General features: G+C 44.4%; 1 protein-coding gene across 2 annotated transcripts in view; it reads left to right on the top strand.

Moving 5' to 3' along the window:
- Positions 1-17,727, top strand: part of LOC137886368 (NACHT, LRR and PYD domains-containing protein 3-like) — a 74,560-nt gene extending 56,833 nt beyond the window's left edge. For both annotated transcript variants that reach the window (XM_068728820.1, XM_068728824.1), the window contains 7 exons: positions 427-502; positions 658-886; positions 1,050-2,847; positions 2,944-3,117; positions 3,298-3,471; positions 15,951-15,997; positions 16,130-17,727. In XM_068728820.1, coding sequence (XP_068584921.1) covers positions 427-502; positions 658-886; positions 1,050-2,847; positions 2,944-3,117; positions 3,298-3,471; positions 15,951-15,997; positions 16,130-16,710 — 3,079 coding nt within the window. In that variant the 3' untranslated portion in view covers positions 16,711-17,727. The remainder of the gene's footprint in view (positions 1-426; positions 503-657; positions 887-1,049; positions 2,848-2,943; positions 3,118-3,297; positions 3,472-15,950; positions 15,998-16,129) is intronic.
- The last annotated feature ends 2,750 nt before the right edge of the window (positions 17,728-20,477 follow it).

Here is a 20,477-nt window from a genome sequence, read left to right as displayed (position 1 = left end):
CAGGTTTTAAACATTTACTGACTCAGATGAAGTTCTCTGAGCACCAACACTCTTCTTCATTGAAACACACTCACACTGGGAGCTGCCCAGTACAACCAGTTTGACACTGAGACGCTCCACTGGAGCAGCTGCAGGTTCTGGATGCCTTGCTCCAGGGCACTTCAGCAGTGTACAGTGAGGGAGGGAGAGCTCCATGGAGGGCTTGGTGAGACCTGTTGGGACTAAAGCAAACTGACTGGTGAAGAAGACAGTGAGCTGAAAGACTGAGCTGTTGATTCTCAGTGGGATCAGCAGGACTAGTAAACGTTCACCACTACAGGGACTCACCTGATCCACATCCAGATATCACTTCATGGACCTTTACCTTGTGTTGGTCTCTGAGTGGACAGACACAATGTGAGCTGATTCTTCATGATTCCTCCACAGAGAGGACCAGGAGAGCTCAGAGGTTCCCAGAGGTCAGTCTGCCCAGCAGCATCAAACACTGGACTCCATATTCATGGTCTGTACATGTACAACTACTGTTACATCTATTCTGTTCACAATCATCTCCATGCTGCACTTTGTAGACCAGTGGATCATCAGTCTGTCCAACATGGATCTGATGTTTGGTTCCATGGTTTTAGTTTGTGTCATTCATAGAATGTTCTGTTCCAGCTGCTGGAGGAGAACATCATCACTTTTGTGAAGAACGAGCTGAAGAAGATCCAGAAGGGACTGAGTTCAGATTACTCAGAATGCTTAGAGAGTCAGAGGAAGGATGAGGAGGTGCTGGATGGTAAGGATGAAGAGCAGAGGAGGAGCAGCAGAGAGGCATTTCTGAAGATCACACTGCACTTCCTGAGGAGAATGAAGCAGGAGGAGCTGGCTGACCGTCTGCAGAGCAGTAAGAGGATTTCTCTAAAGATTTAACATGCTGGATAAATGTGACGTTTACTAAAGTCTCAAGAGATGGACCAACATATATTCATAGACTCATTCTTTGAGGACATGACATGTTAAAAGCTATTCTTTGACTCACTGATCGTCTTTGTTGTGTGTTCATTCAGGACTTCTTGCTGCAGTTTGTCAGCGTGAACTCAAATCTAACCTGAAGAAGAAGTTCCAGTGTGTGTTTGAGGGGATCGCTAAAGCAGGAAACCCAACCCTTCTGAATCAGATCTACACAGAGCTCTACATCACAGAGGGAGGGACTGCAGAGGTCAATGATGAACATGAGGTCAGACACATTGAAGCAGCATCCAGGAAACCACACAGACCAGAAACAACCATCAGACAAGAAGACCTCTTTAAAGCCTCACCTGGAAGAGAGGAACCAATCAGAACCGTGATGACAAAGGGAGTGGCTGGCATTGGGAAAACAGTCTTAACACAGAAGTTCACTCTGGACTGGGCTGAAGACAAAGACCACCAGGACATACAGTTCACATTTCCATTCACTTTCAGAGAGCTGAATGTGCTGAAAGAGAAGAAGTACAGCTTGGTGGAACTTGTTCATCACTTCTTCACTGAAACCAAAGAAGCAGGAATCTGCAGCTTTGAAGAGTTCCTGGTTTTGTTCATCTTTGACGGTCTGGATGAGTGTCGACTTCCTCTGGACTTCCACAACAATGAGGTCCTGACTGATGTTACAGAGTCCACCTCAGTAGATGTGCTGCTGACAAACCTCTTCAGGGGGAAACTGCTTCCCTCTGCTCGCCTCTGGATAACCACACGACCTGCAGCAGCCAATCAGATCCCTCCTGAGTGTGTCGACATGGTGACAGAGGTCAGAGGGTTCACTGACCCACAGAAGGAGGAGTACTTCAGGAAGAGATTCAGAGATGAGGAGCAGGCCAGCAGGATCATCTCCCACATCAAGACCTCACAAAGCATCCACATCATGTGCCACATCCCAGTTTTCTGCTGGATCACTGCTGGAGTTCTGGAGGAGGTGTTGAAGACCAAAGAGGGAGGAGAGCTGCCCAAGACCCTGACTGAGATGTACATCCACTTCCTGGTGGTTCAGTCCAAACTGAAGAAGGTCAAGTATGATGGAGGAGCTGAGACAGATCCACACTGGAGTCCAGAGAGCAGGAAGATGACTGAGTCTCTGGGAAAACTGGCTTTTGATCAGCTGCAGAAAGGCAACCTGATCTTCTATGAATCCGACCTGACAGAGTGTGGCATCGATATCAGAGCAGCCTCAGTGTACTCAGGAGTGTTCACACAGATCTTTAGAGAGGAGAGAGGACTGTACCAGGACAAGGTGTTCTGCTTTGTCCATCTGAGTGTTCAGGAGTTTCTGGCTGCTCTTCATGTCCATCTGACCTTCATCAAGTCTGGAGTCGATCTGCTGTCAGAAGAACAAACAACCTCCCGGTGGTCTGAAGTGTTCAGTGGCAAATCAACACGTCTCTACCAAAGTGCTGTGGACAAGGCCTTACAGAGTCCAAATGGACACCTGGACTTGTTCCTGCGCTTCCTCCTGGGTCTTTCACTGGAGACCAATCAGACTCTCCTACGAGGTCTGCTGACACGGACAGGAAGTAGCTCACAGACCAATCAGAGAACAGTCCACTACATCAAGGAGAAGATCAGTGAGAATATGTCTCCAGAGAAAAGCATCAATCTGTTCCACTGTCTGAATGAACTGAATGATCGTTCTCTAGTGGCGGAGATCCAACAGTCCCTGAGTTCAGGACGTCTCTCCACAGATAAACTGTCTCCTGCTCAGTGGTCAGCTCTGGTCTTCATCTTACTGTCATCAGAAAAAGATCTGGACTTGTTTGACCTGAAGAAATACTCTGCTTCAGAGGAGGCTCTTCTGAGGCTGCTGCCAGTGGTCAAAGCCTCCAACAAAGCTCTGTAAGTACAGAGAGAGTTAGATTCATATATCATAACTTAAACATGCTGTTATCTTTTCTACCTTTTGCTTATTTTTCCTCATCATTGTCTCTTCAGACTGAGTGACTGTAACCTCTCAGAGAGAAGCTGTGAAGCTTTGTCCTCAGTTCTCAGCTCCCAGTCCTCTAGTCTGAGAGAGCTGGACCTGAGTAACAACCACCTGAAGGATTCAGGAGTGAAGCTGCTGTCTGCTGGACTGGAGAATTCACACTGTGAACTGGAAACTCTCAGGTCAGGATTTATCAATATGTTCCACTGATGACCACATTAATCCTGATTTACATTATTGGATAAACTCTTAACCTGCATACGATTGTGTTTTTGCTTGCATGGTTTTAAATCAATTGTGTTTATTTTGTTTCCATTATTTCAAAAAATATATCTATATTTATGTGACTTGTGTGTTTGCAGCCTGTCAGGCTGTCTGATCACTGAGGAAGGCTGTGATTCACTGGTCTCAGCTCTGAGCTCCAACCCTTCCCATCTGAGAGAGCTGGACCTGAGCTACAATCATCCAGGAGACTCAGGAGTGACGCTGCTGTCTGCTGGAGTGAAGGATCCACACTGGAGACTGGAAACTCTCAGGTATGAAGAGGTCTGCTGCAGCCACAGACAATCAGTCTGATAGAGGAGGTAGAGCTGGAGACATGTTCTCTCTCACATTGTCAGCGTGGTTAATATGACCCTGACACACCAAGCTGACCTCAAACTACCAGAGACTCATCAAACTGTTTGTGCCCCACATCAGACCATCAATACAGACAGAAGTAGTCAGGGAACAGTAGCCAGGATGAGCCACAACAGGGAGGGAAGGTGATGAAACTGTTGTTTTTCTGGAGCGTTGTCTTGTTTCAACATTATAAAATAGGACAGTGGTGTATCCTGACACGTTGACGGCATCATGGTGGGTTGACATGTGTCCACGTCGTCACGCTGCAGGTTTGTGGACTCATATCAAACAATAGATTGATGTTTTGATGCTCATCATCTTTAGTCCAGACATTATTGTGAAAAGACAAACAGATAGATAGATAGATAGATAGATAGATAGATAGATAGATAGATAGATAGATAGATAGATAGATAGATAGATAGATAGATAGATAGATAGATAGATAGATAGATAGTAACTTTATTGATCCCGCGAGGGGAAATTATTTCGTTACAAGCAGCAATAGGTTCCAGAGCAGCAATAGGTTCCAGGTATAAAAATCTTAATATTATATGTAAAGAAAAAAGAAAAAGAAAAATACAAGAAAAATACACATGTCACAATACATAATATATACAGACAAAGAAACAATCTGTTTCAAACGTCTTGATGCATCATCTCAATAGGAATGTTTTTCTGTTTTAAAGGAGTTCAGCTTTACCTGGTTCTGGTTTGTTTTGCACTGAGAGACAGTTCCCTGGCTGATAAGAGTCGAGTTGTTGAAACTACAGGTGACAGTCGGCCACAGACGCTCAGTGAAGAACCAACAGCTGATTGTGGACATGGTGTGTCGGAGCCCAAAGAGGTTTATTTAGGACTGGACCAAAGTTCTAGGGGGACACAGGCAGTGCTCTGTGGCTGCAGACGGACTTGAACTGTAATATTTTCACCCCAGATTACAGATGATAGAAACCAGTGTTGACTGTTGCTAGGAGACGGGATGTGAACAGCTTTGTACATCCAACCATCCCCCCCGACCTCCTCCATCAGAGGGTTTGTGGCGCTGTAGTGATTTCAGGATACTTTCTCCTTTACTTCTGAGAGACAACAGTCATTATTACACAAACACAAGAGGTTGCTTGTCAGGACCAAAACATCCAACAATCAACACTTCTATATTGACAACGGATCAGCTGACTCTGTGTGATGGTGAAGAGTCGTGTGGTGGTGATGAACCCACAGAGAACCGTCTCCATCTCTGCAGCTCTACAGAGCTTTTGAGCCTCTTTTAGCTCCTAGTTTTGGTTCTGCAGCACATTTCCTGTTTGGTTCAGTCTCAGTGTTTCCAGCAGCAGCTGTTTTCATCCAACAAGCTGTGATGAAGCCTCTGTTCACTACCTGCTCAGCAGCAAACAGCAGACAGACTCAGTCAGAGACTAGCTGGTGAACATAGTGGAGCATTCAGCAGCTAAAGAGACAGATGTTTCCCTCAGGAGGTGGTGGAGACCAAAAACAGAGCTAGAAGAGCGAGAACAGTGGACTTCATTCATCAGGTGACACAAACACAAAGACTCCTGATGAGTCATCATGTTTAGTTTAATTTATTTATTTATTTTGCACCATTTAAACAATAAAATAAAAATAAACAAACATAACAGAGATAAATAATATCACAGTGCAGGAAGAGGCAGAAGGCCAACTGGGCTTATTTGAAGTCTCCACATATTTAATATTAAAATTAACAATATTACAGAGAACATAAAATGAATATGCATAAGATATGACCAAGTACAATATTATTGACAAGATATTTTTTACAAGATATGAAATATGAAAACATATCAATACATTACAACCAACAAAAGAGAAATAAAATGTAATTGTGTCGAGTGTGTGTGAGTGAGAGTAAGTCTGGACTTGTGTTTGTTCAGGGATGTTGGTTTAGTCCATATGAGTGAATCAACTATAAATATAATATGAGTGATGACGAGTTGAGTTAGAGTGAACCTGTGAATTGACTTTAAAGTCTTGAAATGATCAGGAATATTCCTTCACCTGAAAGTATCTCATCAATAGAAACACAAGTTTGATAAATGTTGATGTCATAAATAGTAAGAATCAGTTTCTGAATAGAGGAGCAGATGAGATGTGAGACTCTGATCGGGTTGCAATCCTAACAAAACCTTTCTGGAGGACCAACATGAGAAGAAAAAGTACTGATCCAAAGTACAGTACAATATGACAGATAGTGATAAATGATACTGTAATAAAGAATAAGGAGACAAGATGTCTACCCCTCCTTATTATTCCTGTAGGTTTATTTTCTACTACCAGTCAATATGTTGTAATGATGAAGTCAGCCTGTGTGTTCAGCACATTGTGGAACCTGTGGCTTGTTTCCCTTCACCTGTATAAAGTGCTGTACTTAGGACTGTTATTAGCTGCCTGTAGTTATTACACAGGATAGGATTAGGCTCTGTTATTGTTATTGTTGTTATTAATGTTTACCTGGCGTGTATAAATTGTGACGGGGGGGAAGTGACGCGAGAGAGACGGACGGAGAGTTTGGAGAAGTAGTGTCAGCGGATTGTGCATAAAGTGATCTGTGACTAAGGATGGAGGGAATAGTGATGGAGAGGGTGGGAGTGAGGATATGGATTACAAGAACTGGACTGAAGTACGGAAAGATAGACGAGTCAGGAATCAGAGTAATGTATCTGGTAGTAGTTTGGATATGATATCAGGAAAGTTAGTCCGGTGGCGCCGACTCTCGGGTTGAAGGAGGAAGTCTGTGAAATGTTGATGGCGAAGGTGCTGGGTGACGGCGGCTTGTTGATCAAGTGTTAGGATGAGGAGCAGAGAGAGAAAGCAATGAAGCTGAAAACAGTGTGCAACATGGTGGTTGAGAAGGCTAAGAAGACCAGTGATGGGCCCTTTGTGAGAGGAGTTATATTTGGTGTCCCAGTGGAGGAAAAGATGGAGAATATGAGATCAAGCATAAGAGGTGGAAACATGATAGAGATGAAACGTCTGCAAGCAGGAAGAGGAGGAGAGAGGGTTGATAGTTTGTCAGTGCTGCTGGATTTCCAAGAGAGGGCGTTGCCTGATGAAGTCACTGTGGGATATATAAGTTCCTCTGTAAGAGCTTCTGTCCCACCACCTGTGAGGTGTTTCAAATGACTAACATATGGACATATTGCTGCAGGGTGCAAAGGGAAACTAAAGTGTGGAAGATGTGGAGGGGAACATGAGTATGGGGAATGTGAGGACGGGACAGAGCTCAAATGTGCAGATTGCGGAGGTGCACATAGTGTGGCCTATGGTGGGTGTGAAGAGAGGAAGAAGGCAGTGGAAGAGCAGCAGATAAAAGTGAACATGAATATATCATATGAGCAGCAAAGATGGTCCAGAGGGAGAGTAGAGGGGAGAGGGGGGGGAGATATATCAAGGAAGGAACCAACTCAACAGTCAAATGAACAACGTGTGACAAAGACGCAAAGGGGAGATGAGAATATATATGAATATATTATATATGGGAATATATTAATCATAAATAAGGAGAGCTTTGTGTATTTCATGGCTGAAGTAGTTAACTGCACATTCCAAGCAAAAGGGAGATCTGAGAAGATTGAAATAATAGTAAAGAGTGCAGCAAGATATTTAAATATTCATGGGTGACTGGGACGGCTGTTCAGGAAGAGCTTCAAAAACAGGAACAGTTAAACAAAGAATGGTGTTCACAGGATCAGTCATCATGTTAATTCTCCAGTGGAATGCAAGGAGTCTGTTGGCAAATGGCCAAGAATGTAAAGCTTTTCTTAATGGGTTAGAAGATGAACCAGATATAATGTGTGTTGAAGAGACTTGGCTTCAGTCAAACTTAGATGTTGTGATTCAGGGATATGTGTGCATAAGAAGGGAGAGAGAAGGGGTAATGGGGGAGGAAGTGCTACCTTTGTTAGGCAAGGAATTTCTTATGGAGAGATAGAAAAAGGAAAAGACCTAGAAGATGTAGTTGTTGAAGTGTGGATAGGGGATGAAAGTTTGGTCGTGGTGAATTTCTACAATCCGTGTCAACGATTGGAATCAGAAGCATTGGAGGCAATAAAGGGACTAGACAGAAGAAGGGTCATGTGGTGTGGTGATTTGAATGCCCATAGTACTCCCTGGGGAGGAAAAGACTGATAGGAATGGATTGATAGTAGAGGATGTGATGGACTCCTTGGGACTGGTATGTTTCAATGATGGGAGTTCCACAAGGATTAAGTCAAGTTTAGACCTGACAATAGCATCACGGTCATTGGCAGGTATTTGTGTGTGGGAGTTATGGAAGCATTCTACTGTTGGAAGTGATCGTTACCCCATTTTCTGTAGAGTAGCTAGTGGAAGCAGGGTGGGTTCAGAAGATACAGCAGAAAGGCTCAGTGGGATCAGTTTAGAGAAACTAGTGAATCGAGTTTTAAAGATATAGATGGAGAACAGGATACAGAAATATTTCATGAAAATGTGAGAGATGCAATAATTGGAGCTGCCAATCAGACGATTATAAGAAGAAACAGTACAAAGAGGCGGAAGTTAGTTCCATGGTGGAATGATGAGTGCAGTGAGGTCATAAAGAAACAAAATAAGACTTTTGAGCTTTTAAAAAACACCCATCACTTCAAAAATGTAATAGAGTACATTACATCATTACATTACAGTCATTTAGCAGACGCTTTTATCCAAAGCGACTTACAATAAGTGCATTCAACATTGGTAATCAAAAGAACTACTAGTCACCAGAAGTCATAAGTACATTTCCTTTTCCAAACAAGCATCTAAGAGCCTGAAGCAGAGCATAACTCAGAGCCAAAGTACAGGGCAGAAACAAGAAAAACAGTTAGTGCTATAAGTAATACGAATACAATAAGTGCAACAAGCTAGTATGAAAACAATAAGCGCTAAGTGGAAGGCTCAGGGTAGCACTTCCTGAAGAGGTGGGTTTTCAGCCTGCGCCGAAAGATGGGCAGCGACTCTGCTGTCCTGACGTCAGTGGGAAGTTCATTCCACCACTGTGGGGCCAGGACAGAAAACAGACGTGACCGGGTCGATCGGCCGCCAGGACCTCTGAGCGACGGGGCAACCGATCGCCCCGAGGCGGCAGAGCGAAGTGGTCGGGCGGGGGTGTAAGGCTTGACCATGGCCTTGAGATAGGAAGGAGCTGTTCCTTTCACTGCCCTGTAGGCTAGTACCAGAGTCTTAAACTGGATGAGCTCTTACAGGTAGCCAGTGTAGAGAACGGAGAAAGGAAGTTGTGTGGGAGAACTTGGGGCGATTGAACACCAGGCGAGCTGCGGCTTTCTGGACAAGCTCCAGAGGTCTGATGGCCGACGCCTGGGCTCCCGCGAGTAGAGAGTTGCAGTTGTCCAGGCGGGAGATGACAAGAGCCTGGATGAGAACCTGCGCCGTCTCGTCAGTCAGGAAGGGACGAATCCTCCTGATGTTGTAGAGCAGGAATCTGCAGGAGCGTGTAACGGATGAAATGTTTGCCGAGAATGACAGTTGGTCATCCAGGGTCACACCCAGGTTCCTCGCGGTCCGAGTTGGCGTCACCACGGTATCATCAATGGTGATGGACAGGTCCCGGTGCGGGCAACCCTTCCCCAGGAGGAACAGTAGCTCAGTTTTGTCTAGGTTGAGCTTGAGGTGGTGTGTCGTCATCCACTTCGAGATGTCAGCCAAACACGCAGCGATGCGCGTCTCCACTTGGGTGTCACCGGGGGGAAATGACAAGACCAGCTGGGTGTCATCGGCATAACAATGGTAGGAGAAGTCATGCGAGCGAATAACAGAACCCAGAGATGTTGTGTAGAGCGAGAAGAGAAGGGGGCCCAGAACTGACCCTTGCAGAACCCCCGTAGTCAGCGTGCGTGGTTCCGACACGGCCCCCCTCCAGGTCACCTGGTAGGATCGACCCGTCAGGTAGGATGCAAACAGGGAGAGTGCAGAGCCTGAGACGCCCATCCCCTCGAGGGATGAGAGGAGGATTTGATGGTTCACAGTGTCAAACGCCGCAGACAAGTCCAGGAGAATCAGGACAGAGGAGAGAGAGTTAGCTCTCGCGGCGTGAAGCGACTCTGTCACCGCAAGGAGGGCCGTCTCTGTCGAGTGACCCACTTTGAACCCGGACTGGTGAGGGTCCAAAAAGCTGTTTTGGTGGAGATAGGAAGACAGTTGGTTAAAAACAGCACGTTCAAGTGTTTTGGATAGAAAGGGTAGAAGAGAAACCAGTCTGAAGTTCTTGACATCAGAGGGGTCAAGTGATGGTTTCTTCAGAAGGGGGGTGACTCTGGCGGCCTTGAAGGCCGTGGGAAAGCATCCTGAAACGAGATGTGTTGATGAGGTGGGTGAGGAAAGGAAGGAGTTCAGTCGCAATAGACTGAAGAAGAGGGGAAGGGATCGGGTCAAGGGAGCACGTGGTGGGGCGGTTAGATGTAACAAGGTTGAGGACCTCGTTAGGGGTGAGAGGAGCCAGAAAGGGTAAGATGGGGCGTGGAGATGGGAGGGAGAGCTGTGGGGGCAGGATTGGACAGGGAGAGAGGGGCTGAGAGAAGGAGGATCTGATATCGTTTACCTTCTTGTCAAAGAAGTTGGCGAAATCATCAGGGAGAAGGGAGGAAGTAGGAGGAGGGGGTGGGGGTTGGAGGAGTGAAGTGAAAGTTTCAAAGAGTTTTTTAGGATTGGAAGCAGAGGTTAGGATTTTAGAGCGGAAGAACGCAGCTTTAGCAGTAGATAGAGAGGAGGAAAAAGTGGAAAGAAGAGCTTGGAAGTTAAGAAGGTCCTCCGGGAGTTTGCCTTTTCTCTATTTACGCTCAGCCTCTCTTAGGCTCCGTCTATCAGTACACACTGAGTCCGACAGCCACGGGGCAGGTGGAGTTGGGCGTGCAGGCCTGGAGGTGAAGGGACAGAGTTTGTCCAAAGTAGAAGTTAGGGTGGAGAGGAGAAGATCAGTAGCAGTATCAGGGGATAGGAGAGAGAAGGATTCAGGGTCAGGGAGAGCAGAGGTGACAGAAGCGGAAAGATCAGCAGGGGAGAGGGAGCGGAGATGAATCCGGGTAGAAACCATGTGGGTAGGTGGAGGAAGTGATGGAGCAGAGGATAGGGAGAGGGAGTAGGACATGAAATAGTGGTCGGAGAGCTGGAGGGGAGTGACAGAGAGGTTAGCAGTAGAACAGTGCCGAGTGAAGATAAGGTCCAGCTGGTTGCCGGCCTTGTGGATAGGAGGAGAAGAAGAGTGGTAAAGGTCAAAGGAGGAGAGGAATGAAAGAAGAGGTTCAAGCTTATCGGTCTGGATGTTGAAGTCACCGAGCAGGATGAGCGCCGAGCCATCATCATGGAAGTGCGAGACTAATGTGTCGAGCTCCTCCAGGAACTCACCAAGAGGCCCTGGTGGGCGATACACAACAGCAATGGTGAGCTTGACTGGATGAGTGACAGTAACAGCATTAAATTCGAAAGAGGACGGGGAGAACTGAGGACCAGAGACAAGAGAGTATTTCCATTTTGGGGAAATTAGCAGGCCAGTACCACCACCCCGCCTCGCAGCTCTGGGAGTGTGAGAGAAAGAGTACACATCTGACAGAGCTGCGGGTGTGGTGGTGTTTTCTGGTGTGATCCAGGTCTCAGTTAGAGCAAGAAAGTTAAGGGAGAGCAAGGAAGCGTAACCCGAGATGAACTCAGCTTTCGGCACTGCCGACTGGCAGTTCCATCGCCCCCCCGCCACCACTTGCTCGCCCCGAGCTGAGAGAGTAGGATAGATGAGGTTAGTGGGGTCGCGGCTCCTGAAAGCTGCCCAATGTCTACGTGACCGCCGGGCAGAGGACCGGACAGAAATAGGATGCAAACACATGGTAGTACACGCTCGAGAAGTCTTAGCTTGACGAAGTCGGGCTTGAAAAAGTCGGCCTGTTGCCTTTGTTTGCCAGACGCTTCCAGCAGTGGTTAAGTACAGCTATCTACTGATTGCTCATTGTCTGCCAGGAGTGGAAGCTCCTCCTTTGCAATCAGTGAACCAGGCTTGATCAAACAAGCCGTTTCAAACAAGCAGAAACTCAGACAGCACTTCACAACTGAGGCCACTGAGACAGGCCTAAGTACAGCTATCGAGACAGTTCAAAGCAGGTTACTTTAAAACAGGCCTAAGTACAGTTTAAAGAGCAAGAACAAGATACTTATCAAATGCAGGTGAGTTTAGAAGTTCAGCTGGTCCACCGGGAGATGGATACAAGAGTACAAGAGAATGCAAGCAGTAGTACGGAAAACTATCACAGAAACTCAAAGGAAGTATTGGAGATCATTTTGTGACACAATAGGGAGAAGCACTTCAATTAACCAAGTTTGGGGAATGATAAAGAAATGAGTGAGTAAAACGGGAGTGAGGGTATCCAGTATTGGAAAATGGTGGAGCGGTGGCTAACGGTGATGAAGCAAAGGCAGAAATGTTAGCTGAAGCACTGGTTGAGCGCCATAGTTCTGGAAATATGTCAGAGGAGGGTTTAAGTGGAAGACACAGAACAAGTGAAGCAAATAAAGAATTGTTGGAAGCAGATGGAGAGAGGGACGATGCAATTAATGCTCCTTCACTTTGGAAGACATAAAAAGGGCCATAAGTAAATCAGGTCCAACTGCTCCAGGTAAAGACCAGGTTTCTGATACATCATGTTGAACCATCTGTCTGATGTAGCATTAGAGGTGATTTTGCATTTGTATAACAAAGTTTGGCAGGAAGGAAAATTACCAGGACTTTGGAAACGAGCAGTTATAATACCGACCAGGAAACCAGGACAAGATCCCACCAATCCATCTAACTATCGACCAATAGCTTTGACTTCACACATGTGTAAAATCATGGAGCGAATGATCAAAGAAAGACTTACATATTATCTGGAAACAAGGAATCTTAGGTCAAAACATCACAGTGGCTTTAGGAAAGGAAGGGAACAATGGATCCAGTAGCATTTCTAGAAGCAGAGGTGAGGAAGGCACAAGTGAATAAGGAGGTAGTGGTAGCATTTTTTTTTTATGTGGAAAAAGCGTATGATTTACTGTGGAAAGAGGGACTTTTAATCAAAATGAAAAGATTAGGAGTATCGGGTAAAATGTTCAGATGGGTTCAAGATGTTTAGTTTGGTCGCTCTACAGAAGTGAGAGCGGGAAGGTGTTTGTCGGCCATTTGGTGGACAATGGAACACCACAAGGAAGTGTGATTAGTCCTTCATTGTTTTCAATCATGATTGAGATGTGTATGAAAATGTTGGACAACATATAGGGAGATCTTTATTTGCAGATGATGGGGCGCTGTGGAAAAGAGGTAGGAATGCAGGAAACAATCTAAAGAGTGGAACAGTGGTCATTGGAATGGGGAAGAAAGAAATACCCTTTTCTTTACAAGAAAGAACATTGGAACAGAGGTCAAGATGTATTTATATGGTAAAGAGCTGAAAAGGACTCGTACACATTTTTAGGAATGTGGTTTGATGCTCGGCTCACCTGGAATGTACATATTGATTAAATAGTAAATAAATGTAAAAAGCTTTTAAATGTAATGAGATGTTTGGTGGGAGCAGAGTGGGGAGCTGACAGGGCTGCTTTGAAAGCTGTATATATGGGTCTGATAAGATCAGCTCTAGACTATGGATGTGTGGCATATAGGTCGCCGTCTAAAACCTTGTTGGGGAAACTGGATGTAATACAAGCATGAAGAATATGTAGTGGGGCCTTTAAAACAACATCGGTGCCGGCATTGCAGGTAGAAATGGGGGAGATGTATGAAGGCAAATCACTGTCAAAATCCGAGAACGCAAATGAGATCCACACAAATCAAACAGCCGCTCTCGTATTTTACTTTAACGAGCGCTTTTACATCACTCCACCAGCAAAACTCACTCTCTAGAAACGTTCCTTTACTCTGCGCCCTCGTGAGCCTTTTAGCTGCTCGCTCACAGTGTTTCTGTTTGACAGTAAGTGGGCGGAGCCAGTCTCCGTTGTATCTCTACATCTATTGGTTACAGTCCTCGTCTTCGGACAGACGGATATCACTGTGACACAGACCCTAGGTCTGTTAGAGGTGGTTCTCAATCCTCCACTAAACACTACTCCACTACTCACCATGTTCTACATTTGTCTGACAGGTTTTGTAAAGTGTTCAGACTGTAGAGGCTGATGAAATACAAACGATGTTAATAGGGTTTTGAAATACAATAATTCAAAATGTGTTTCTCTTGTAAATGGAGTCAAGTTGCTCAGATTGATTTAAATTCACTCATCATTCTATTACAGACAATGTGTGTTTGATAGTCAAACGGCTCAAAGAAGCTCTTTGATCTGAATTGATTCAAACATGATGTGATCATATTTAATCATACTGGTGTGTTTACAGAAGAGATATCATGGAGTTGTATATAATATGAGCAACAATTTGGACCCGCTCAAGGATCTGGATCCAGGGTTAGGAACCACTGTTTCTATATGAACTGTTTGCCCAACTTCAATCACTGACAAGTAATTAGTGGATGAAAAGGTATTCAGATCCTTCACTGCAGTAAACGTACTAATACTGATGAAACAATCCACTACCAGTAAATACCTGCATTCAAAACCTTAGTCAAGTATGTTATGATCAGCAAGATGTACTTTAAGTGCAGAAAGTAAAAGTACCCGTCCAGTAAGATGTACATTATTACTGCATTATTATTATTATTAGTGCAATCTGAAAATCTCTGAGAATCTGAGTCTGTGTCACAGTGATATCCGGTCTGTATGGCAAAGTATGGCAACAACACTGGAACCAGGAGACGAGGGGGAGACGCCTACATTCAATTCAGAGTAAAGTGAGCAGTGTAGGATATAGGGGAGGAAACAGGAGAGAAGAAGTTACAACATCAAGATGAAGAACAGGACACAGCAATCTACGCAGCACACTACACATGATAGGGAAACATCCAACCGGTCTCTGTGAGCACTGCCAGGCACCAGAACCTGTGCAACATGTCATCACCTCCTGCAGTAGACACAGCTCACAAAGGAGGGGCATGCTGGGAGAAATGCAAAGACTAGGGCTGAGAGGAAGAGAGCTGAATGAGATCCTGGAGTGGGGATCCAGTAATCAGGGAAGAAGGTGCTTTACTCACTTTATGTGAGCAACGGGACTGATGGGGAAAGTTTAGTAGTTGTGAACATAGGAAGTGATTGAAACCGGAAGATGGCAGTAATGCAACAAAACGGATGCAAGCTGCCGTTAAACAAAGAAGAAGAAGAAGAAGAAGACATGGGGTTTCACTATGAGCTCGACGCATGCGCAGACGCATCGGTGTTGCCGGACCCATCGCTAGTAAACATGAACGGATTCATATGTAGTTTTGCTGCAGAACATCTCAAAGTAAGGAGCTGGTTTATGATGTGGTTTATGATTATGAGGCTTTGTTTAGGAAGTAAAACTGCGAGGCTGTGTCGTAGCGGAATGTGAACAACATGGCTGCCGTCTGGTCGCTAGCGATCTCCGGAGCTAACGGCTGTTAGCATTGAATGAGTTTTTCAAAACGTTCTTGTCATAAATGTGTGGAGTGGGACTGCCTAGGGGGCGCTGTGTGGATCGTGGTTCTTGGTTTTAGACGTAGCTTTGTCACATGTTGTGTTTGGAGTTTGTACAAACAGCTGAGATGACTTTGTAGCGCAGGAGCTGCAGTTTGAGCAGCTATGACGTCATCCTACTCCTTACTGATGAGTGCACGTTATGAGTGGATGAACGTTTGGATGAATGCGTTGCCCCCACTAGTGGGGGCGCTCGGGCCCAAGAGGAGTATGATTTTATTCCACTGAAAATAATAAAAGTGGATGTTTTATATTGAAAGATGGTTTATTGAATGTGAAGCTTGTAGCATTAAAGCAGCATTAGCTTCCACAACCAATGGATTGAATAGTGACATACTTTGAACCATTTGTTTGTCATGTCATTGAATCCATATTTGTTCAGCTTCTCCACTGAAATATGATGGTTTACTGTATCAAAGGCTTTGGAAAGGTCTGAAAATACTGCAAGTACATTGATTAGCATCAAGTGCAGAGATGACTTCATCAACAAGGTAGAGACTCAAGTTGACAGATGACAGAAAGCATTGATGTGTAACAGCTGCTTGATATCATGTTAGACACGACTATGAATATAATAATATAACCCTGATAATAATCCATCATGAATAAGTGAACGAGATGAGCCGTCGTCATGGGCCCATCACAAGAAGCTCCTCTGAAGTCAAAGAACATGAGATCCTGATGAATCATAAGTGCTCCATGTGAACATGAAGAACAAAGCTCTGTGATGACAGGATGTAATGTCCATGTGTCCGTGCTGCTCTGACCCCCCTCCTCCTTTCAGGGCGGAGCCTGCTGGAGTCCGATGGGTCAGACCGGGTCTGAGGAAGTGTGAGTGTGCTTTGAATTTGATTCATGAGAACAAAGCGTCTTCAAACTGTGACATCACTCATTCACATCTCTGATGTCATCATCAAACAGATGAATAACTGCAGCTGTATTGTGTCTTGTTCTCTCCATCAGACTCCTGTGAACTCACACTCGACACAAACACAGTGAACAGACACCTCAAACTGTCTGACAACAACAGGGAGGTGACATGGGTGATGAAGGATCAGTCATATCCTGATCATCCAGACAGGTTTGATGACTATCGTCAGCTGCTGTGTAGAACTGGTCTGACTGGTCGCTGTTACTATGAGGTCAAGTGGAGAGGAAACGTTATTATATCAGTGAGTTACAGAGGAATCAGAAGGAAAGGAAACAGTAGAGAGTGTAGGTTTGGAGAGAATGATCAGTCCTGGAGTCTGTGGTGCTTTGATGATGGTCGTTACTCTGTCTGTCACAATAAGACAGTAACAGACATCACCTCCTCCTCCTCCTCCTCCTCCTCCTCCTCCTCTGGTAGAGTAGCAGTGTATGTGGACTGTCCTGCTGGCTCTCTGTCCTTCTACAGAGTCTCCTCTGACACACTGATCCACCTCCACACCTTCAACACCACATTCACTGAACCTCTGTATCCTGGGTTTGGGGTCTGGTTCAGTTCTGGTTCTGTTTCCTCAGTGTCTCTGTGTTCTCTGGAGGAGCAGAGTCTCCTCCTCTAGAGGAACGTTCTCTCTGACCACATAGTTCCGTGTGTTCAGGATCACACACAGCTGATGTCAGTCAGCAGAATGTGGGAGGAATTTCTCCTCAGGGTTCTGTTTGTAGTGTTCTCTGTCCAGTCTGGCTAGAGGTTGATGAAACAATCCTCTGAACAGAGTGATGGACTTCAACAAGCTTCCTCTCATTCTTGAAGGTGGTACATCTTATGTGTCCAAACAGAACATCATGTCTTCCTTGTCCCCGGAGAGAGCAGCTCTCACTACATTACAAGCCTCTCTTCTCTCCACATGAACATAGATGTGTTCTTATCAAGACTATCTCTGAAGTGGAATAAACACGTCTCCTCATGTTCAACTCAAAGTGTCCGTGAGTCTGTTCTTCTTCTACCAACGAGAAGAACACAAACTTCATGACACCTTTAATGTCTTCATGTTGTTCAAAGAGCTTTTTCATTTTCATCCAAACACATTTATTCAAGAGAACTTTAAGTGTTGAGAGGAGATAGAATGTTCAAATAGATACATGTGATGTTTGACTTCATCACATCTAAATACGTCTTGAATCAAAGTCCTTTAAATGACCTTTACCAGAGCTTTCAACCTTATCTCATGAGCTTCTTCACTGGAGAGAGTTTGTTTGAAGTAGTTTACATTCAAAGTATTTCAGTAGATGTTGTTGTACATGTGTTGTCTTACACTTCACATGTGAAGAGATGAGTGACTTTTCACATGTGACGTGTTTTAAATGTGACGCTTTTAAAAGAAGAGAAGAAGAAGAAAGATCAAAGATCAGTGTTCACATTACAGACAAATAGATGATGGACTTCAAACATCTGAAGTGATGAAGTCATCAATAACAGACTTCATTCACATTTTAACTTCATCTCATCAACTTGATCTTTAATGTTGTTCTATTGATATTTCATGTTAAACGTGTTTAGTTTCATATTGTTTCAAACATGTCGTCACTTCAGTGACTTTGATTTGTAAACTTGTCAAATAAAAACCTTCATATAAGAGATTTCCTACAGCACCTGAAGGCACCACAAGAGCCCGCCCCCAAGGAATTGTGATTGGTGGAGGAGTGGAGCGGTACTACAGTGTACTGCAGTACGAGAGAAAGTACTACAGTGTACCGCAGTACGAGAGAAAGTACTACAGTGTACCGCAGTACTAGAGAAAGTACTACAGTGTACCGCAGTATGAGAGAAAGTACTACAGTGTACCGCAGTACTAGAGAAAGTACTACGGTGTACTGCAGTACTAGAGAAAGTACTACAGTGTACCGCAGTTCTAGAGAAAGTTCTACGGTGTACCGCAGTACTAGAGAAAGTTCTACGGTGTACCGCAGTACTAGAGAGTACTACAGTGTACCGCAGTACTAGAGAAAGTACTACAGTGTACCGCAGTACGAGAGAAAGTACTACAGTGTACCGCAGTACTAGAGAAAGTACTACAGTCTACCGCAGTACGAGAGAAAGTACTACAGTCTACTGCAGTACGAGAGAAAGTACTACAGTGTACTGCAGTACGAGAGAAAGTACTACAGTGTACCGCAGTACTAGAGAAAGTACTACAGTGTACCGCAGTACCAGAGAAAGTACTACAGTGTACCGCAGTACTAGAGAAAGTACTACGGTGTACTGCAGTACTAGAGAAAGTACTACAGTGTACCGCAGTACTAGAGAAAGTACTACGGTGTACAGCAGTACTAGAGAAAGTACTACAGCTAATGTGAATGGGGAACCTGTGGGTTACGTTCCTTCACCTATATAAAGTACTGTCATCTTATTAGTTGCCAGTATTTTTAACACAGGATATAAATAGGATCTGTTATTGTTATTGTTGTAGTTGTGTTGACCGGTGTTTTGTATAAATTGTGTCGGGGGGAAGTGACGCGAGGGAAGATTGTGAACGCACACTGGAGGAAGCGAGCTCCGTTCAGTGGACTCAGGAGAGCACCGTTTGCCGGCGATTGCTCAGCCACGGATCCGAATCAAGACTTTAAGGGATTATCAGGCTGGAGTCTTCCCTGGGAACGGCACAGAGGGCCACCATCGGGACGAGCTGTGGTGAGGTAGCGCGGGTTCGGTGGATACAGGGACCGCGGCGTCTCGCCACGCATCCGCCGGTTATTGACTTTGCCTCGGCGGATTGTTTTTTTTGTCATCGGACTATTTTTCGTTACTTAAAGGAACTTTCTGAACTAATGGGATTCGGGCTTTGTGGTGATCGTTTGTAAATGTTTACTTTATTGTGCCGAAGTACGGCGGGAGCCTCACGGTTATTTTAGTTTTGTTGTTTGTATGCCGAGTGAATTTTGAGTTATATTAATATATTGTTTTACATTTACCTCGCAGTGTGGTTTCTTTGGTGTCTGGTGTGGTCTATCCTTATAGGGAATACTAGGGAGATCATAGTCAGCGTGTTTTTCTACCCTCCACCAGGTTATTCAGGCAGATATAGACTCTGTAAACCAACCAATTCAGATCCGCCCGTGCCCTTAATTTTAGCCTTTGTACTTTTCCCTTTTTAGGTTTATATAATGAGGTGAATTGTTACAAAAGTATTACAGTGTACTGCAGTACGAGAGAAAGTACTACAGTGTGCTGATCAATTTAGTTAATTTTTCATTTATTTAATTTATTAAACTTTTACTTTGATTTCTCTGATAATAAATAAATATATAAATATATATACATATATATATATATATATATATATATAGTTGTGTGTGTGTGTGTATATATATATATATATATATATATATATATATATATATAGTTGTATATATTATTATTATTATTTTTTAACACTTTATTTTTACTTTTTATTTTATATTAATTCTATTTAATCTTTGAGTGGTTTCATGTTTTATTTATTTTATAATTAGTTCTACGTTTAGTTTATTTTGCTCATTAATATTCATTATTTTAAACACTTCCTGTATTTGTTTAGTTTCATTCAGAAATGTTTTATTATTGTATTAAAGGACTCATGTTCCAGCTGTTCTTCTTCAAACTGTTGGGACGTTTCATTCATAACTAAACATCATACTTCTAATAACAATAACATTCCTCTAATATAAATGTGGAGCAGAAGTAATTGGCATGAAAAGAAAAGACGAGAGTGAAGTACAAGTACCTTGAATGTGTACTTAAGTACTTAAGTGTTGTACTCTGGTGCTTGTCAGTGGAGTGGTTTGAAGTGGAGGCCACTAGAGGGCAGTGTGTGTTCATGTGTCCATCAACACGGATCAGAGTGAGACGTCTCAGCATGAAATGCTCCGAGGACGTCGATGTAAAGCCGCTTCCTGCAGCGCCACCTTCAGGACGCACGAGACATGGCGTCTACAGAGCGGGTTCCTCATCGACGAACGTCTCATTTCAGCCTCCGATCACAATCGGGTAATCCATCGCCGTATCGATCGGCGGTCTGTTCCCGTCGACGGCCGGCCGTCTGGCCGATAACGGAGCTCTGAAGGTGAACGATCACCTGCAGGTTCCAGGTTTCTCCAACGTCTTCGCTGTCGACGACTGAGCCGACGTCAACGAGCCCAAGATGGCGTACCACGCCGCCGTCGTGGGCGACATCGGCAACAGTCTGAGCGGGAAGGAGCTGACCTCATATCACACAGGTACACACTCACCTGTCTGTAGGTTGGTTGCTCGTCTGTGGTTTAGTTGCTTGTCTGTGGTTTAGTTTCTAGTCTGTGGGTTAGTTGCTCGTCTGTGGTTTAGTTGCATGTCTGTGGTTTAGTTGCATGT

This window comes from Cebidichthys violaceus, unplaced genomic scaffold, assembly GCF_023349555.1.
Source record: "Cebidichthys violaceus isolate CVI_PGR_0920_01 unplaced genomic scaffold, fCebVio1.0.p SCAF_43, whole genome shotgun sequence".
In the NCBI taxonomy this organism is placed as follows: domain Eukaryota; kingdom Metazoa; phylum Chordata; class Actinopteri; order Perciformes; family Stichaeidae; genus Cebidichthys; species Cebidichthys violaceus.
Note: the sequence above shows the minus strand (reverse complement) of the source record. Positions and strands in the feature narration are given on the sequence as shown.